The 21,345-nt window shown below is 45.8% G+C and overlaps 1 protein-coding gene across 2 annotated transcripts in view; it reads left to right on the forward strand.

Annotated features, from left to right (window-relative positions):
- The window catches only part of GFRA4 (GDNF family receptor alpha 4), a gene marked incomplete at its 5' end in the record, with an annotated part of 68,790 nt that overhangs the window by 42,200 nt on the left and 5,245 nt on the right, over positions 1-21,345 (forward strand). The window contains 3 exons of one of the 2 annotated variants that reach the window (XM_080636860.1): positions 12,793-13,080; positions 15,985-16,065; positions 19,651-19,996. In XM_080636860.1, the coding sequence (XP_080492986.1) occupies positions 12,793-13,080; positions 15,985-16,065; positions 19,651-19,996 (715 nt within the window). The remainder of the gene's footprint in view (positions 1-12,792; positions 13,081-15,984; positions 16,066-19,650; positions 19,997-21,345) is intronic. The other variant, XM_080636861.1, reaches the window with a different exon arrangement.

Here is a 21,345-nt window from a genome sequence, read left to right on the forward strand (position 1 = left end):
TTTGGCCTTTGTTCACTCCTTTGGGATCTCATTCTTGATGAGGATTGGGAAGATAAAGATGTTACTTTCCTACCATTTCTTGTCATTGATGTTCACAGGTACCAGCAACCCCTGGGAGAACGTATTTCTGTATAAATAGTTGTGTGGCATGAAGGGTGGTGGTGATTTAAAACAGCACTTGAAAGGGAAATCTCTTACTCTATGAAGAATGTGACGGAACATGGCAAGAAGCAGCCTGGATGTTGTTCTGAAGGTCTTGCCAAAAATGGTCCTCAAAGTGCTTGATCTTCTTGCAACTGCTGCTCATCTCATCACCTACCATGTGTCTTGCCTTGCACAACAGCAGAAATTCGGGGTCTTACATTTCATTTTCTCAGAGAGGGAGAAGCCCATGACATGCATACCAGATACAATTCTATTCCTGATTTATGAGTATGTACCTGTCCATCAGTGGGTCACCATCACTAACACCCCCCTCTGCATCCTCAGCCTCACTCCATCAACTGCTTCTTGGTTAACAACTCCTCCGTAGGAACCGATTGCCATCAGAGACCAAAGCAGATGGAAAGCTTTCTCACTGCTTTCATTTTTTCCCCAGTGTAAATCCTTTTTTAGGTTTACATCTTTAGAGAACATGAAACACTGAATGGTATCGGGAGGAAAGTGATACACAGCAGAGAAGTGTTGACCAGGAAAGAGAAGTTCTGGAATTATTTGGGGTTAAGTTAAGCTAAAACTTATCAACTGAAAAAGAGCATTCATCAGCAATGTGGGTGGATCACAGTCAAGAGATAGGTGAGGCTCTGACTTGTAAGTAAGGTCATAAAAGAAAGAATCTGGTTAAAAATAAGAAAACAGGGAAAATAAAATAGCATTAAGATGTCTTTAATGGCACTGGTGAACAAGGCACAGGAATCCATGCCATCAGATCCTAATCGCTCAGTGCTTCAGCCTTCAGAAATGCTTCTCTGTTCACGAGACACAAATTAAGGGAAGGATTTGGACTATCTACTAACATTGAAAATAACTTTGTAAAATAGAAGCCACTGCAATGTGCCAGCCCCCAGGAAGAGCAGGAAAGAAGGACAAGACCCTTGGACTGAGATTAGATCCCAAAGAACTCAACAGGAATATCCAGAGACAGTATTTTCCTTTGCCTGCCAACGGAGATGTTTCCAACACAATGGCTGGAGATGTGTTTCCTTTTATGCTGTTAGCTGCCCCTCTTGTGTCCTTGCAAATTGCCCTGAGAGGACATTGAAAGTCTGCATTTTCAATCCCCCTGAAGGGAGATGTTGCTTGTACAGATTTCCCCCTAGGGCTTTAACTTGCTCCTGAGGCTTTTGACAGAAAAGTGCAAGAATTACTTAAAGGAAATGAGGGCATTGCAATACACATAGATAATATCCTGAAAGATTGAGGTGGGAACAGCAAAAGAGGAAGAAGGCAACAAAAAATTGCAGAAATAGGTCAGGAAATGGGGCATGGCAAGAGAAGTCTAATTTAAAATCAGAAGCATGATCTATACGCGAGAAAGCATAACTGAAGTGACACATACACAGACTCTGGCCAAAGCCGGGTGATTACAGAGATGCTGTTTTGACAAATAAAAAAGATTTGCAGAGGTTGGTTCCTGGAATAAAACAAGGTGGCAATTCTTCTTGATGGGTTGTAATGCATAAGGACTCAAAATGAAACAGAAATGTCAAACTGGGCTAGGAGTTTTGAAAGTCAAAGAAAGTAAGCACTTGAGTTCTGGTGAGAAGAGTCACCCAAAGATGCACTTCCTGTTCAGCAAATCCCTCTGTAAATGATTTAGGACACTGTGATAGATCTCTTCTGCAATTTGCAAGCTGGTGGCATTGGTTTACAGAGATACTCTGGGAGAAAAAACATCCTAATTGCTTCTTGGCTTCCCAGGGAAGTGGTGGAATCACTGTCCCTTGGAAATGTTCAAAAACCATGTAGATGAGGCCCTTAGTGACATGGTTCAGTGGTGGACTTGGAGTAATGATTGCATTTGATGATCTTAAAGGTCTTTTTCAACCTTGTTGATCCTATGATTTAATGATTTAATGTATAGAGGAATGTCTTTGCTGCATGTTAAAGAAAAATACCCAGGTAGGGAAGATGGATTCCAACAAAAAAATGGACCCTAAATTCTGTGTTTCCAAAGCAAAAAGCTCATTCACCTGCCATAAAGCAGGAGGGTGTTTAGCTTCCCATGAAGCCTGAGTAGTGTGCAAGCCAGGAAAACGAGAGCTGAGAGCAGGCACAGTCCCTAGACTGTTTGAGGAGCCTGTTCTTGCAGTCCATGTGGAGAACAACATAACACATGCAAATCTGTGGGAAGAGATTTCTTTCATCTCAAACACAGTAGGGAATAAACTTCTGGAGGCCACAGCCAAAGACAAGACATAGCAGAAAGCTATTAACAGTGTCACTGAAATAGTCAGTGTCCACTGCTTGGGACTTAGATGTCAATTCAGATCAGAGCTTTCTGTAATTGATAGGATAGCATACAGATGCCGAAAATTAGCAGTGCCAAAAATACTACAGCCCTGAGGTATTCCATAGAATCTGTGAGATCTTGAAGAATGTGTTGCAGTGGTCACAAATGGACACAGAGGAGAAGAAAAATGATAAATGGATATGCATGGAACGTGTCAATGTTTCTACCTCAGAAAGAATAACCAGTGATGATGGGTCAGATACGGTGGACCTGTTGGATTACCCAGGTACAGTAAGAATGCATCATTAGAGACTCTTCTACAAAGGTATCTTGTAGGGAACAGTAAACCTTTATTTGGCAGATATAGGCTTCTAGAAATACCGTGTTTTTGATCATTCCATGCTTAAGTGACAGGACTTGGCAAGATTTTGCAGAGTTAGTGAACACCAGAATTCTTCAGTCAAATGATTTGAAGTTAAAGTGAAGTTAAGGGAGTTAAGAACATTTCATATATATATTTTTATATCTGTATAAAACCATTACAGGCTCTGAAAAAGATCTGTATCTCACTCTGCTGGACTTAAGAAGACTGCCTTTAAGGCTCTGATTGTTGCTAGCTGTAACTCTGCTCAGAAGGCTGAGAATTAGACTGTCTTGCTTAATCAAATCTGGGCTGTGAAGCTGAGCTTATCTTGAAGCACAGATAGGTAGAGAGATGTATAAAAATACATGTACAAAATAGAACGATAGATGAGAGACTTAGTGTGTGTGAGGTGTCCCTGTCTATGGTAGGGGGGTTGGACTGGATGATCTTAAGGTCCTTTCCAACCCTAACTATTCTATGATTCCATGAAACTCAGTTACTGCAGGCTCAGTGGCTGATGACCCCTGAATGTTGTTTTAGTGACAGCTGGACATAAGCTGCGATGCGAGAAGAACTTCTGCTTGCAAAACAGATGTAAAGGGATCACACTTAGGTTAATCCAGGAAATGGAGAACAAGGAACATATTCTCCAGTCTCTAGTCTCAACATGGGCCTGAGAAGCATTTCTTCTCAATAGAATCATAGAATAGTTAGGGTTGGAAAGGACCTTAAGATCATCCAGTTCCAACCCCCCTACCATAGACAGGGACACCTCACACTAAACCATGCCACCCAAGGCTTCATCCAATTTGGCCTTGAACACCTCCAGAGATGGAGCATTCACAACCTCCCTGGGCAACCCATTCCAGTAAATCTTCCTATTTATTCCATAAATTTCCTATATTTATATTTTCAATATAAATATTCCTATAAGGTGTGGATTGTTGAGGAACCTCAAACACCACAGCACTAAGCTCTTTGGGGATCTCACAGCTCAGTGACTACAGTTAAGGAGCATACACTTATTGCTGCTGTGCTTGAGAAGGGAAAACGTAGAAGCATTAGAGCCTGTACTAAGAGCTGGAGCATGTAACACTCTCTTTCCTCTAAAGACTGGAAAACTGGCCCCACAGCAATTACTGATAATGAGCTTGAGGGTGCTGAGGCGCTGGCCCAGGGTGCCCAGAGAAGCTGTGGCTGCCCCATCCCTGGCAGTGTTCAAGGCCAGGTTGGACACAGGGGCTTGGAGCAAGCTGCTCCAGTGGAAGGTGTCCCTGCCTGTGGCAGGGGTTGGAGCTGGATGAGCTTTAAGGTCCCTTCCAACACAAACCATGCTATTATTCTATGATCTTTTTGAAGTCACTGGCTTCTCATCTAAATTGCCCCTTTTTGCCACAATATAGGCTGGTCACATGCTTAAAAACATCCTTTTCCCCTCCAGTGGGGAATGGGCTTCTACCTTTGGGGCTGCTATATCCAGACCTTGCCTAGAAAAAGACCTCATCAGGACTGTTGCTTTCACCATTGCAATGGAGAGCTCTGATATGTCTCACAGTCTTCTCAAGGACATCAAAGAGGAAATGTCACAGCACTGGATGGCAAACAGAAGCCACCCATGTGTGAAGCATTACTGATGATTGCTCCTTTTCAGATCACTCTCAGTTCACCCGAATGAGGCACCAATTGAAGGGATAATGACTCCTCTTTCAATGGCAGCTTTCATTCGAAGTATTTTGATACGCCAGTAAGAGTTGCTTTAAAATGCTAGCAATAAACACACATTCAAAGCAATACATTTAGTGCCTCGGCTGTAAAGTCCATGTGTGTTCCAATCAGCTGTATTTTTGATGGAATAAATGCTAGGCAAGAACAATACTGCATTTTCCACAACCCTTCCTCCACACACACACACACAGAGTCACTTGAACATGCACATGCACACACACATTCTCTCTTCCCTGTTTTCTGGAGAGATCCCAGTGAGGTTTTCCAGGAGATGCAGGTGATCTGTATGCTTCCCACTTCGCGGCCATGGCCAGTTACACCACCTTGCTGTGCCATGCTTCTCCAAGAAAATGCATAATGGATTCCTCTCTTAGAGACAGGATGCCCACAATGTCTTCTTGGGACCAGCCTAATAGGAATAGCAAAGACCATTCTGAATATCGGGAAACTTTGGTATTCGTATCGAGTCACCTTCCTTACAATGTGCTTTCTAAAGTGTATGAAAGTCAAATACCAGACTTGAAGCCACAGGAAGTCATGCAATCAAAGCTCTTGCTCATCATCATCTTTTGGGTGAATAGAGGCATGTCTGAGCCTTGTCCAACACATAAATTGATCTCTGGACAAGGAATATGAGATGTCAGAAAGGGGAAGAAGACAAGGTTGTATGATTGAATAGACCCAGCCAGAGTTAAACCCAAAAAGGAGACATCTTCGGTCAAAATTTGCTTTGCTATGCCTTGGGAGAGAATATTTAAGTCTCTATCATGTGGCCAGGACATTTGAAATTCAAATTTAATTGGAGCTTGTGGTCTTATATATATTCACTTTAAGTGTTTAAAGTTCTCCTTTAACCCTTTAGACCTTACAGTCTTTAATGCAGTTGGCCTTACAGCTCTCTGATAAATGTGCTCTTATCTTCACAGACAAGGAGCTCATATCCAAAGGCCCTCAGTTATCCCACCGGATGCTTATTTTTTGGCACCTATGTTAAGATCCTAGCGATCACAAGCCTCTTTTACTCCCGTCTCCTGTTGGTGGTATAACTGGTTAGCACTGGGATGAGGGAATCACCTCTGTTATAGCAGAAATCAGGGATTGAAACCCCTCAGTACAAGATCAAGATGTCCCCAAATTTTGGCAAGCAATGAGCATGATGTGGATTATCTTCACTGCCAAAACTTGTATCTTGTTTTATGATATGGGTTCAGAGTCCACATCTCAGAAGAGCATGTACCGAGTTTGAGACTTGATGGATGCTCAGAAATTTCAAGCTTCCTTTCTGATCAGATGGATTAATCTTATTTGGAATAGATACAGAACTATTTGCAACCAGGTCATGCACTGAGTGTAATGATCTGATTTGCATCTTCCTCTCTCATAAGAGTATTGTTGAGAGCTGATTTTGGTGGTTGTTCTGGCTGAGTCAGTCCAGCAGGACAGGGCATTCCAGAGGTATCTTTAGAAAACAAAGGCTGAAGTCTTGTCTGAAACGATGAATTACTACAGGAGAGTAATGATCTCTAGGGAGACTTCACCCCAAGTTATAGTGATAGCTTTCATGAAGAATTCTTTTCTCCTTCAGGGAAATGGAGGCATGATGTGACTTCACTCGACCACAGACACCCAGAAGGCTCTGGATTTTCTTCCAACTTGAATGTTTGCAAACACAATCCAACATCTAATGCCTCAGCACATGGGTTTTAGTATTTTCTTCCAGTCAGGTTCTAGTCATTGACTTGGTGGGGGACAAATAAATTGCTTCATCTATTTGGGCTTTGTCAGAGTCAGAGTGACACTTGCCTCCTTGACAAATGGCTTAGAGAGAAGGGCTGCCAAAGACAAATAGGGGATTATTGAGTTCATCTCAGCAGATGTCTAAAACCCAACTCACTGAGCCCTCTTTGGCTTGCCTTTAACACTTGTGGACATGACACTCCACTCTCACTTTGCATTGTAAGTCCTCACAGGGTAGATAGCTGGGTATCATCCGACTTGCTCAGATCCATCATGCCAAAGGGCAGGTAGGATGGTTTGCTTAATAAAATTAGGCAGGGGTCTTGACCTACAGGACATCTCAAGTTTTCAGGCTTCTCTGAAGGTATTGAGGTGTCACGTGTGATAAGCAGGATTGCAGATCAGAGGAATGTGGTTTCTTCGGGTTCTGATTCTATACAATGAGTAAATTATCTTCTATGTGGATCAACTATTAGAAGAGAAGAAAACATGTAGTGAATGTTACTGTCTTTATTTGTATTTCCCCAGTGCCTGTGAAGTCCTGCTTGAAGGCACTGAGCAAATACAGACATAAGATTGCTAATGACCTGAAAGTAAGGGGAGAAAGGTCAGAGCTGTAGTTACAGTCAGGAAGTACATTTTCAATGCCTGCTCCAGACATGCAGTATGTTGTTGGCCTGAGCTCTTTCGTGTTGCTTTGACATCCTCAGACATCACATTCCTGAGGTGTCCTCAGCAAATTCCACCACTCCAGTGCTGGCTGGGGAGAATCACTGGCAAAAGGAGATCAGTTTGCACCATGAGATTTCATTATGTGTGTGTTACATCTGTAAAACCATCTGTCCACAGAGGACTGTGGGCAGTGATAGCAGTGAGTGGTGTCATCCTCCTCGTATGAGCTGCTGATCTAATCCAGCAGAACAGTGAGCCAGCCCTCAAAGTGTCCATAGTATTGGAGCACCGAGCATGCACTAAGCTCAGGGCAAGAAGGATGAAAGGGAAGGAAACCTTTCTTTGCCTAGAGAACAGCATCCCAAAAGGTATCAACCTGGTGTAGTGGAAGGTGGCAGGGGATTGGAACTGGGCGAGCTCTAAGGTCCCTCCAACCCAAACCAATCTGGGATTCTGAGTCAATTGCTGGGCACTATGATATTGAGGTGATAACTATGAGCTCTGGACAAGGTGTATGGGATCCCTTGGAAGGGCTGTTCTCAAGCAGGTTTGGCGGAAGAACCATTGATACAGCAAAGGTGTTCACTCTGCAGCTATGTCAACAGTAAATGGGTGAGCACTGGACTGTAAAATCATGACGTGAGAACCTAGTCTGAAAGAGGTTTAGCAGTGACCACCTGCATTAGCCACCGGTCCCCATTAATGCATCACTGTTGGTTTATGGATAGTTGGGAAATACTAGGAATATTTCTTCCAGACTCCCTTTCCCATCATTTTTCGCTCAGTACAACAGTGTGCAACAACTTATTTCTGACAGCTCTGAGTAAGCTGAAAGGTTCTGGATATCAGGCAGTTGCCTATCAGCAAGCACCAGCATTTGTCCTGCAGACTGAATGTGACCCATCACAACCTATCAGGGTTGCCCAATGATGGCCATTTCTCCCAGCTGAACACTGAGGCACGGTCTGGTGCCCACCTCAGGCTTAGACCTTGGTTCTATAGGTGTCTGTCACGTTAGCACAGCATGCAAGTCCACTTTGCAATGTCCTCTCCCAGCCATTTATGTGTGCTGGCTATGAGAGTGACTCTGACATGAAGAGAGACATCCACCTCTGCAGGAAAAACAAGGCTTGTAGAGGGACATCCCCTCACACACCATGGCATGTTGGATGTCATACGTTTGGTCAGCAGAAAACCTCTGAAGTGCAGCAGGTACAGGAGGTGGCAGAGCAGAAGGGATCCCATACCACGGAGGATGCATGCTCACAGGAGATCCAGCCTGAGCACAAGGGCAATGAAAGGCAGGAGCCTTCTGCATCACTCACTGCACAATGGGTGCAAGATTTGACAGGCCTGATTTGGGATGAATTATGTAAAACGTGTCCAAATAACCTAAAGGGGTGATAAGCCACTCCTGATGCTTTGTTGGAGATTTTGGGTGGTTATTTCCCTCTTTGCAGCAAATACTATAAAAGCAAACACCAAATGTTCTGGAGTCAACAGCTTGTCATGGAAATAACAGTGTTCATCGCTCCCTAGGACTGTGTGTGAATCAGGGATGTCAAAGGCTTCACACCTAATGCATACAGAACTGGAGGGGAGGGGGATGCATCCCAGAGCACCAGGTCAAACAGCACCACGAGAAACTGTGGTTCCTCCTTAAACATCCAAAGCACAAGTGTTGGATGAATTAGGAAGGCAAAGTGACGGGGTGGTGCTCTCCTGGCATTTTATTGACTGTTTCCAGACCACATGGGGTCATCTTTACCGTGAGGGTGCTGATGTGCTGGCACAGGGTGCCCAGAGAAGCTGTGGCTGCCCCATCCCTGGCAGTGTTCAAGGCCAGGTTGGACACAGGGGCTTGGAGCAAGCTGCTCCAGTGGAAGGTGTTCCTGCCCGTGGCAGGGGTTGGAGCTGGAGGAGCTTTAAGGTCCCTTCCAACACAAACCATTCTGTGATTCTACCTTCATACTTCTGTACTTCAGGCACAGCCGCCTTCCCTTGGTGAAGGAGATGGTCTCCTTGGAGGAGAGTCAGACATCCTCATTAAACAAAATGCACTTTGAGATACCTGTATAAGAACCGAGGGTCTGTTAAGGCAGTGGGAACAGACAGATTTTTCTCTTATGCCTGTGCGTTAGGAGTAACTTCATGTAAGTGTCACTGAGGTAAGCAAGAGCAGAAACAGATGCGGAGCACAGCTACAAACAGGATGTGAAAATAAGCTCATTACTCCATCTGCCCACCGTAAACAGCGTGAAATTAGCAGCAAGCGAGGAATAAAAATGCAGACAAATAGCCTTTTAAAGAGAGCAGAGGGAACTGGAAGGTCTGCTATTAGAAAAGCAGAGGCATTGAAAGCCCTTAACTACTCGCAACCCAGTGCATACCCTGAGCCCATGGTTAGTCAAGGGGTAAAGATGGAGGAAAATCCCTCAGCAACAGATAAGGTGCTATATGTTTGAAAGCAAAACCAGAAAGAACACCCTACCTTTAGGAGAGAAGACCTGATTTTGCTTCTGTCCCTGCCTGTTAGGAAGCACCAACTATTTCATAAGTCACAGAGATTTATCATCTTTTTCCCCCTAAGAGGCACTCTCTTAATGTTGCATAAAATTACTCTCCCAGGGGTAGTGTGCAGAGGAAAACGTGGTGTTATGTTGTCTCAGTTGCAAAGACATCGCCAACAATAAATCCCTTGAATGATTTGGGTTTTAAGTGACGTGATTATGGAACGGGTCATTCGTGACACTCCAAGTTGCTTCAAACACCTCTGACGTTAAGTCTGAATGGGGGTGTTTTATGCTTTGGGTTTAGGCTGTAAATATTCGCCCCTGGCCTTTGTTCTATGGGGCAAACCTCAGCTTGAGGATATATTTACTTAGAATTTCACAGGGAAATCTCTCAGATGGTCGATGTGCTTGATTTATTTAAAGTGGGATCCCAAAGTGGTTTACAGCTTTTACAGGCTGGCTGTGTTTATAACCATCCTGGGGAGTATCTTCCACAATTCATGTAGCAGAGAGGGGAAAGGAGGGTCATAATTTCTATTTCAACCTACTTTTCTAGCCTCTGACATGACAGTGGCAAAGTCATCTCTTCTAGAATAAAACCTGCCATGTGTTATCCTTGTCCAAAGGAGATCCTTTGGAGAAAGCCAGGGTAAAATAAGACAAGGACTTGCTTTCTTTTCTCTATGGCTTCAGATATGTGCATGGAACATTCAGGGGTGTCTGAAAGCAGAGGCTGTGAGCAGCTCCGGTTCATTTTATGGATCTCAGTGAAATTGCAGAGACCAAATGATATTTCAAGGAAACTGGTTCCTTGCGTTCGGAGTTCTTCAAGATATGACAGCCCAAGGCAGAGTTTGTTACACGTTGGAAATAATTTTTCTCTCCACATTTGGCAGATCCAAACAAGCCTTGAGTGCTAAATAAACCAGGCCTACGAATAAATCAGGGGTAGAAGAACTCAAATTGGAGGTGATGTGAGATTGAAATAACTGAAAGCTCGATGTTGGCCACAAGGCACTTTGAAATAGTCTGGAGTTTGATGAAAGGTTTTGCATTTGAGATGCCATTGGGATATTTCAGGAGGAAACCTCCTGGTGGGTTCACCCAAAGTCTGTAATAAACGTAATTGAAATATCTGAACTCCAGCTGCTGCCTTCTATTCTAATCAAGAGCAATAGAAGCAGCTCCTTCTTAGCAAACACCCTCCGACTGCTGAGGGAAGGGGAATGGCTATACTGGGCTCAACACCCTCCAACTGGGAGGGCAGCAGAGGCAGACACAGAAATTAAGGACAGGAGAGGTAGCAAGTGGAAATAGGAAAAAGGACTTTATGGAAAAATCAATAGAGTCTTGGAGAGAAGGGAGATCTCATGAACCCCCAGAAGTGGAAATCAGGGCTCCTGATTTTCTAATATTGTCCGATTTGGATCTCATGAGGAATAGATTCTGGAAAGGTTCAGAAACCAGAAGATGCCCCCAGTTTATCTACCCCATGAAAGCTAAGGTATCCTTACCCTTCTGGTTCCTATCCAAAGGGAGGACAAGTTAAGTTAGAGACAAGGAGTTCCTTTGGGAAGTATTTGAGAAGTTCTCCTTCAAGGTCATGACAGCTGTTTCTGGTTTTATACTACAGCAGGATCTGAAACTACATTATAGGCACAGAGACTGATTCTCCCCTTCCAGAAACCAGGTTTCCTTCTTCCTCACACCCCCAAGCCATAGTGCAGTCATGCCCATCTATGTCAGCATGGTCCAGAGCATCACACCAGCTACGAGTGTGATCTGCCTTGTTTCAGTCCCCATCTCCTCTGGGTGCCACCATGCTCTGCTGAGTACAGCTGAGCCTCTGGCATTGCCATTGCTGGGGTGGAACAATATAACCATGAGCCTTGGAATGAGAACATCCCCCGGAGTCAGTCTGGATGTGGCCAGCCTGCTTTAGAGAGGAAGAACGTTTAATAGCATGGAATTGGTCTGCTCCAGGCCATGGGGACACAGCACCATTGAGCCCTGTTGAACTAATTTATTGGTGTATGAGTAGCAATAACGTCTTCCTCCCGTGCTTTCATCTCTCTTCCCAGTATGTGGAAGAGAGCACTTTGTGTTTTTACAATAAACTCTGAGGAGAACTTAGAGAAGCTTGGACAAAGCCAAGACAGAGCAGTGGGAGTCCTGGGGAGGGGGTGACAGTGAACATGGGCCAACTGCTGGGATACATGTGAGCTGACTCCATTTCAAAACACCCCACACAGGGCCATCCATAGCTGCAGTGAGGTGTGGGAAGGGTTAAGCCATATGCAAGGGGGAAAGGCTGGGGTCTCCATAGCATTTGCGATGCTGTTAACTTTGGAGGGCAAAATGAGGGAGAGCTGGGAGAGCAATGGGCTTGGAAAGCTTTTTGTGCACCAAGAAAGAGCAAGCACAGGAACAGGCAATGCTTCTGCCATATATAATCTGGCTTCCAGGCTGACCTTGTCCAGGGTCTGTCTCTCAAATCAGGAAGAACCTGGTCTCCAGGAGAGAGGTGACCTCTCCTTCTGGGTCCTCAGTAGGATGCCACATTGCTGCTGATGGCCTATCAATATAAGAGAGAGGGTTGGGTTGAGGTGTTGGATCTCAGCTTGTGTCTTGTTCCCTTAACATCCTTCCAACTTCCTTTTACCAACTCCTGTTCATCTGTCACGCTACTGTGCAGTGCTGCAGTCAGTGCTCCTCATTACATGGGCAATCCACGAGTAGGAGTGGTAAGACTGAGCATTTAAACCCTCCAGTTGACCTGCTGGGGAGGGATCTGCCCACTTACAGATCTCAGAAGCAAGGTCATTGCTTGTAGAGTGGCTGATGATTAGAGAGATTTCCATCTCTGCATATGAAGTTCTGGAGACCTCATAGCAGCCTTCCAGTATCTGAAGGGTGCCCACAGGGATGCTGAAGAGGGACTCTTCATCAGAGACTGTAGTGACAGGACAAGGGATGATGAGTTTAAACTTACACAGGGGAAGTGCAGGTTAGATATAAGAAGAAATTCTTCCCTGTGAGGGTGCTGAGGCGCTGGCCCAGGGTGCCCAGAGAAGCTGTGGCTGCCCCATCCCTGGCAGTGTTCAAGGCCAGGTTGGACACAGGGGCTTGGAGCAACCTGCTCTAGTGGAAGGGGTCCCTGCCTGTGGCTGGGGTTGGAACTGGATGAGCTTTAAGGTCCTTTCCAACCCAAAGCATGCTATGATTCTAAGATGGATATCCCAGCCTGGTCCAACTCATAGGAGACGCAATTCGTTTCCCACCTGAGGTTGCTCCATCACCCTTAAACAACTTGTCTGGTTTTCTTGCAGAAGGCATGGCGGAAGCTGTCAGCTCAAGCAGGGACTGCCTTCAAGCAGGCGAGTCCTGTACCAACGACCCCATCTGCAGTGCCAAATTCAGGACCCTCCGGCAATGCATTGCAGGCAATGGAGCCAACAAGCTGGGCCCCGATGCCAAGAACCAGTGCAGGAGCACTGTGACAGCCCTGCTCTCCAGCCAACTGTACGGCTGCAAGTGCAAGCGTGGCATGAAAAAGGAGAAGCACTGCTTGAGTGTCTACTGGAGCATCCACCACACGTTGATGGAAGGTCAGTCAAGCAGCGTGCTCATTTCTTGATGGTCTTCCTCAAAGGGAATTACTGCTAGGGCTTTCTACAGAGCTCCCCAAAAGTGACTACAAAGAAGGTCATCCATGCAGCATCCCATTCTCTCTCATAACCTACTGATCCCTATGGTAGAAATGTTTTGGGGAAAGCAATCCCTCCTTCCTTTGTTTTTTTAACCTGGCCTCTTTTTATGGTGTTCCCAGTATACCTTGATATCTTTTGCTTCAGAAATACATGCTATGTCTATCTACCTATGCTAGGCAAGACCATGAAATCCATGGATATAGTACACAAAGTATGGGCACTGAGCTAAGAAACAGCATGAACTTAAAAAATATCACTCTCTTGGAGGCTTTCAAATGCACCGATGTCTTTGGGTTAGTGAAGATTTGGGGCTGGTGACATCAGTTGGAATTTAAAGTGTTCCCAGAGCCAGTATTTAGTAAGTTTGGATTTTGATGGTTTTTAAGAGTCATCATAAAAGCACACCTCAGTGGCCATAACTCTTCCCTGTCAGGCTGGTATTTTATGCACCATGAAAATTAAAATGGGGAATAAAACAGAACCCTCCAGCTATGGGCTGCGATATAGATTAATAAAACACTGCTGGCTGAACACTGAAGGGAAAGGTGCAGGGTGATAACACAGGCCAAAAGGCCAAGCAAAACAAAGAGGATGCAGACTCTAATGCACAGGCTTTGCCAGAATGGAAACTGCTTGATCAAGTTCCCAGAAAGCTGTCAGGTGCCACAGCTTGGAGGGAGCTTGCATGGGGCTATGAAGTGACTGGGGAAATAAGAAGCCTCAGCACCACCCAGGATCAAATCTTTCCCATAATTATATGCCAGATATATATCTATGCCAGATGGTTTTACTTGTGTTGAAGCAAACTTTTTGTAAGGGACCGGCCAAGGGGAATGGCTTTAACCTGCCAGAGGGGAGACTGAGATGAGCTCTTAGGCAGAAGCTCTTCCCTGTGAGGGTGCTGAGGCGCTGGCCCAGGGTGCCCAGAGAAGCTGTGGCTGCCCCATCCCTGGCAGTGTTCAAGGCCAGGTTGGACACAGGGGCTTGGAGCAAGCTGCTCCAGTGGAAGGGGTCCCTGCCTGTGGCAGGGGTTGGAGCTGGAGGAGCTTTAAGGTCTCTTCCAAACCAAATCATGTTGTGATTTTATCATTCTATGAAGTGAAACCTGGGGAAGAGGTGGCAATTCAGCCTCTCCATTCATCAGAATAGGCTGACCTTCATGACCTGAATCTTTGGACACACCTCATCTGCACCATGGCTGTGCAGGACAGTGGTGTCAGGAGGACTTCCAGGTTGAGGACCACTCCTGGAAGAGCAGTGTGAGGACAGCAAAGAGTGCTGGGAGCAGGCAGGGGCCAGGTGTGGGTCTGCAGATGCAGAGTAGGAGATGGGTGCTGAATGGCCAGAATGGATGCACTTCCTGCCCAGCAGCCTGGGACCTCCAACTAGGGAATGACTGTGAGAAGGCTGGTATCAGAGACTGCCAAGACTCTGCCTTACTTGTCCTCTGCTGTCATGTCCTGAGCCTCACATTTCTTCAAGCTCAGAGTACACTTGCAATGCAGATTCACGCTCCCAAACCTTTGATTCCCTTACCTTAATTTCCCCAGGGAAATATACTTCATAACAGTCCCAGGTTTCAGAGTCCTTACAGAGGTTTAATTGACTGAGAAAGGAAGCCAATCCACATGCTCCTTGTAGAGCTTTGTCTCTCAGTCCTCCATACCCAGGAGGCTGTAAAAGGCTTCCTAGAAGCCCTCTTATAAAATCAATTGTGGAAGTGTGCGTTCAGGGAATTTGCAAAGCATACTATTTACTCAGCTTCTCTTGAGCGCTCCTGTGTTTAGCCACCTTCCCATTTGGAGACACAATAACACGATGACAACCCGATAACAATTCTCTGATAAGGTGCTATATCATCAGGACATAAAACTGCTACGCTGGAACATACAAATGGGCCCCTTTCCAGTCAGTAACGATGCAAGATATTTCAATGAAGGTGTAAAGCTGCCTTGTAAATGCACCTGTAGTAATTGCACAGGGCTCTGTACCCTGGGAGCTATTTCTTCCTGACCGCAGCTGGTGATCAGCATATGCCCGGAGCATGAGGTTTGATAGTCCTTTTATCCCAGCCAGTACATCTGCTGCTGCTGTCCATATCCATCTAAATGTCTAATAAAGGAAAAAATGATACTGAACTGTTTGCCTCAATAATATTCTGTGGTATCCATCAGTCTGACGGGGTATTACAGAACATTGAGTGCATGAAAGGGAAGCACCAAGTGAATAAAATGAGCTTCCCAACAACTTAAAAATGAAGTTTTTGCGGGAGCTGTGGGTCATTAGCTCCATGCCAAGTAAGAAAGGGCTGCTGGCAAGGAGAAAGGAAGAGGTGTAATAAATAGGAAGGCATGTGTTGCCGCACACACAACCCTGTCCAGGTGAGTACCATTGACCCAGGGAGGGACATACAGGGAACAGCAGGAATGGTGCTGGAAACCCCATGTATGTAGGGAGCTGAAGGTTTGAACCCTGCCCATGAGCTTGTACTACAGTTTGGTGTCCTCAGTAGCAAGCCCTGTAAGGGGGCCCAAGACTTGAGTTATAGAGGGTTGCAACCCAGCAGTTCCCTGAAAAGCTTTCCAAAGCTGTGATGTACCTTTAAAAGCCAGTTATATCCCATTCCCTTCTCTAAGGATATGGCTACGCATCAGTTCCTGTGACTCTGAGTATCCATTTACTTATGGCCTTTAGAGCACGTCCCCTTGGACCCATCAAGCAAACCTGCACTGCAGATGTTGAACCTTGTACGTCTCAGACATCCCTCAGGAGCTTCAGCTGCCTTCTCACCACCTTCTCTTTTCATCGCAGGCATGAACGTACTGGAGAGTTCCCCTTATGAGCCATTCATCAGGGGCTTTGATTATGTCCGGTTGGCATCCATCACTGCAGGTAGGTGTGAGAAGTTGCTCTTACATTCACTGGTTCACACTGGGGGGGGCTGGCTGTGGGATGAAGTGCTACAGACAGGGTAATCCTTTGTGCTCTCTTATGGTCCATTCACACAGCATTGCATGGTTCAGGACTAGCAATCACTTTTCCAAGGAGCTGCTTATGATTCCTGGGTTAAACTCTTACGTGTCCTAGGAAAAAAACTTGTGATTTTCATAATTTGGCTTTTCCATGTCTATAGTGTGAATGACTGGGATTGAGGAACATGGTAGGAAGACCTTTTCCAATGAGCCATGAGGGGTGGGCTGATTCTCCATAGCAGGTGGATGACCTGTGTCATGCAGACACCCTGCTGGGGTATCATTAGGAATGAGAAGGTGTTTCCACATCAGTCACAGGATCAAACACTGCAGGCAAAAAGGTCGATAACCTGACCTACGGGTTGATCCCAGCCACAGACTTTAACTCCATGGCCTGAGGGCAACCTCAGGACTCAGATCCATGTTCTGCTCTGTGTCATGTAACCCACTTAATAATGTTAGCAGAGCTGCCCAACACCTTTTAAGCCCCCTGAGGACACGAACCCCAGCTCAGCAGTTAAAAGGTCAGTGTGGTAGCTCTTAAGCCATCCATCACCAACATCACAGCTGCCACCACAATCACTGTTTGACTCTGCTTATGCACCACAGACATGGGGAAGCTTTACCGGCAGTGATTTTTCTTACCAAATAACCAATATGGGAGCACATAGTGTTCTCATGTTCCTTTGGCAGATGTACCAAAATATCTGCCCTGCTGCAGCTCATCCCAAATGTGCACTGGACTCCAGGGTGGCATCCACAGATGGAGTGCACCCAAGCGAGCAAGGAGCAGCAGGTCCCTGCAGCCGATGGATGTCTGCAGTCCCCGCGATGGAGAGGCACTTGTTAGGTGAAAATGTCCAGGAGCAAATTAACTCATCAGCCCTCAACAACCTGAGTAGAGACGGGAAAGGGGGTGCTCCTTGACCTCACATCTTCTTATTGACTCCACTTGGCTGATTTGAGCGTGGAAAGTGAAGCATGCACAAAGCTGTTTGCGGGGTCATGGCCTTCTTTACCAGAGTTTTTTCCCTTCTGCTGAGAGTCCTACAGGGCTCTTCAGAGCACAGCAGAATCTACTGATGGGGATTTTTATGCACGGTTAACACATTGCAGATTTTTAAAGCAGACTGAAACCGTTTGGGCAGCAAAGTGAATGGGCCCAGAGCAGCAAGGGTATATGCCAAAGGACTGAGCATCCGTCTAGGGATGCGAAGTTTCTTGGTTTAACCTTTTTTTCCCCTGTTTATACTCATCAACACCTTCAATAACATAATTTAACCAGTGCTCAGATCATACAGTCAGCACTGCCAAAGAAACCTCTTTTAAACCTCCCAAACGCAAAAATTCCCAAGAGCTTATTGAAACATAAGACATCCTCATGATCACGTGTCAAGTCAGAGCAACAGATATTTTGAACCCAATTTTACATAAACAATATATATCAATTATTCAAACTGTGCAAATGGAATTCTACCTCTCTGCCCTAATTGTAAAAACCATGTAAATGGAATTCTATCTCTCTGCTTTAATTGTAGCGGCGATTTAAAAAAGCACATCCTGTTATTGTGGGGGAAGAGGAGACAAACGAGTGTGTTCCTTGTGATTCATTAGCTGAATGGGTAATGAAACCCTTCCAAATAAGTTTTTGCCGACAGCTCCCCTATGTAAACTGGTTCTCTCACAGTATTCACCTCTGGGCATATTAAAGGAAGGAATTCAGTGGTGGGAACACACTAAGCAAAAGTTTCACCCATCATAAAGTAACTTCAAAACTTGGGATGTGACTTCCAGCTCACTATAAGCAGAGGGGACAACAGGAAGGGAAAAATAAGTGCTAGGATAAAGAGCCTCTGATAACGTCAGTGAAAATGAAGAAGGGCAACCAGTTCTGAAGCGCTCAGAGAGACTGTCAATGTTATAACACTTGTTCAGCACTAACTGGCTGGTTTTAACTCCCGACCAAAGACAAGGCTTGACTCTGCATTGGAAATTTATCTTTCTAAGGATATTTCCTCTCTAAAAAGTCCTTCTGCGCTGGGGACAAAGCCCTTCTAATGTGCTTCAGGTCATGGGCTTCATACAGAGAGGTGAAAAATGGCTTCAAATTCCTTTTCTCTCTTACACTTGAAGGATCTTCATCTTATCGGTCTGATCAGACAGAGCCTAATGTCTCAACCAAGTCCCACCTGTGGCATTTCCCCTTCTATAAAACAGAAGCCAACTCACTTTTAAAGGACCCCTAAAACCAGTGTTAGACAAATACTTTTCCCTCTTACCTATTTCCCCCATTTGCAGAGGAGGTTGCTGGCATATAAACTCATGAGAGATCTATTTGCCTACTGAAGACAGTGTGTTTCTCATCTGTCACTGTAGTTTTTGTTTCATTTTCCTGATTGTTCCCCTGATGCAAGTTTTCCTCCACCTTCCCTGCATCCTAATGGTACACCACTGGTCTCCCACCCAGGCTAACCTGGGACTTCCTTTCTCCTCTTGTTCAAGAGGATGGAAGTGCAGAGTGATCTTGCTGAAGCCAGTGTTCCTTTCAAAGGGAGAGACCCACATGCGCTCACATGCAGGCAGCATCAACATCCCAGGGACATCATGTTGGGTGGTAGCTCTGATTCCCATCCCAAAAGGCACCGCTGCGACTTAGGACATGGGCATACCGGGCAGGACTGGTCTGAATTGGGAAAACCAGAGAACTGTTGTGATACTTTGAGACCCAGACAGCTCTCACTTAGCTGGGCATGAACATAGCACAGCTAGCTGCCAAAGCCAGACTTGGCCCTACAGAGGCCTGAGGAAGCTCATTGCACAGCATACGGGTGCAAGTCTGGAGTGCAAGGGTTAACACCCATCACCCATGTATCATTGCCACTAACTCAGTGTTTGATCCTGAGCAGAGTTGGTGGGGAAAAGGTCCATTAGAAGAGATCTCATCACACTGGTGAATCCAGTCATGGCCAGAAGTAGATGCACTTTCTAATGACTGCTGTCTTCCCAGGCCTCAAGTTGGTTAATTCATGTTGGGAAAGTGTTATGAGATAATCAGGGTACTGCAAATCTTCATTTTATTAAATCATAGAATCACAGAATGGTTTGGGTTGGAAAGGAACTGAAAGCTCACCCAGTTCTAACCTACTGCCACAGGCAGGGACACCTTTCACTAGAACAAGCCCTGTCCAACCTGGCCTTGAACACTTTCCAGGGATGGGGCATGTAAATGTAGGAGCTTGGAGGAGCAGTCTCTGGGGTGTAAGGTTTGTTGTGTGGCTATGGAACCTCTTGGGAAAGGTGAGTAGGGAAAGTGGATTTGGTCCTGCCATGGCACAGTGAGCAAATGTGGACCTCACCCTGGTCACTGCCTTCCTGAGCGGGTGATGGTCTCACCAAGGTGGCCATGGATGGGAGCAGAACGGGGATGAAGGTATCTGCACAGGGGGGTTCTGCTGGGTGGGGAGATCAGCACAAAACCCCATCCCCATCTCCCACCACCCCACAGGCTCTGAGAACGAGGTGACCCAGGTGAACCGGTGTCTGGACGCCGCCAAAGCCTGCAACGTGGACGAGATGTGCCAGCGGCTGCGGACCGAGTACGTGTCCTTCTGCATCCGCCGCCTGGCGCGGGCTGATACCTGCAACCGCTCCAAGTGCCACAAGGCTCTGCGCAAGTTCTTCGACCGCGTGCCACCGGAGTACACCCATGAGCTGCTCTTCTGCCCCTGTGAAGACACAGCCTGCGCCGAACGCCGGCGGCAGACCATCGTTCCTGCCTGCTCCTATGAGTCCAAGGAGAAGCCCAACTGCCTGGCGCCTCTGGACTCCTGCCGGGAAAACTATGTCTGCAGGTAAAGCTTGCATACACCAGGGTGGCCAACACAGAGAGCTGTACCTTGGACAAGCCTTGGGTTCAGCCACTGGTGACAGCCCAGAACCAATGCACTCATCTGAAGGATGCTGACTGGAGGCACCCATCCCATCACAACTCATTGACAGGCCATTGCCTGAGTGGCTTCTTCCATTAACCCATGTCCTTGTCTTACATTTCTGTACAGAAAGTGCTAACAGACAGAAGATTTGAGATGTTTGTGTTGGAGTATTTTAGATCTTTTCTATGGGTTTTTGGCTTTTGTCCTAAAAAAGGCATAGTGTAGTGTAGTGTAGCATACTGTAACGTAGTGTAGTATATTGTAGTGTAGTGTAGTATATTGTAGTGTAGTATAGCATAAGTATATAGTATATAGTGCACATATATACTATATATATACTACTTCCAGGTTTACTGTGCTATGCTATGTTATGCTGTGCTGTGCTATGATGCTATGCTATGTCATCCCATCTCATCCCATTCCATCCAATACTAATACCGTACTATGCTAATATATAGCATATAATATATAGTACATATATAACATAGCATAGTAGACCTGGAAATAGTTCCAGTAAGGTACAAGCTAGGCAGGGATGTGATATGGGGTGCCTGCAGCCACTTTCACCAATCTGTCTTCCCACTGCCTATCTGCCCTAGTCCAGAGCATTCTACAGGAGCACCCAAGCTATCCCAACAGTCACAGGCACTTGCAGATACCTTAAAAATCCATTTTTCTTCTTTTTTATTAGAAAACTTAATGATGTGTCTAAAAGCACACCTTTCTGCTGCAAGGCTGGATGTTTTAGTGATTGTGATAGAAGTCTCAGCATCATGGTTGTCACTCCAGGTCCACCATGTAGTGTGTGGCCAGGGTGGTTTCCTTCTCTGTTTCCATTTAAACTGCATGCATGCACACATACACAGACCCATCCCAATGTGCACAGCCACAGGAATACTCCTTAAGTGTTTTTCCCTCAGCTGTATCATTTTCACCCCTCTATTTCCCCAAAGGTTTACCCATACAGCTCTCAAGAGCGGAGCCCATCTGTCAGTAAGAGATGTAAGACTATAACAGAAGCCTTACTGCACTATGGTGGTCCCAGCCCAGCATCTTGTGTGCAGCTGTGGCCAGGAGCAGACACCTGAGGAAGAGCACAAGAGCAAGTGTAGGACACATGTCCCACTATTGTCCTAGTCTCTAATTAGAGGTGGGTTTTGGGACTTCCTGAGCTGAGCTTCCAGCAGCCATCCCCTACCAGCACATCGCCTTTCAATATCTTTTCACAAAGGGAGGTGATAACAGCAGCATCCTCTTGGAAGGATGGA

Source organism: Psittacula echo (assembly GCF_963264785.1).
Source record: "Psittacula echo genome assembly, chromosome: 1".
NCBI classification, from domain to species: domain Eukaryota; kingdom Metazoa; phylum Chordata; class Aves; order Psittaciformes; family Psittacidae; genus Psittacula; species Psittacula echo.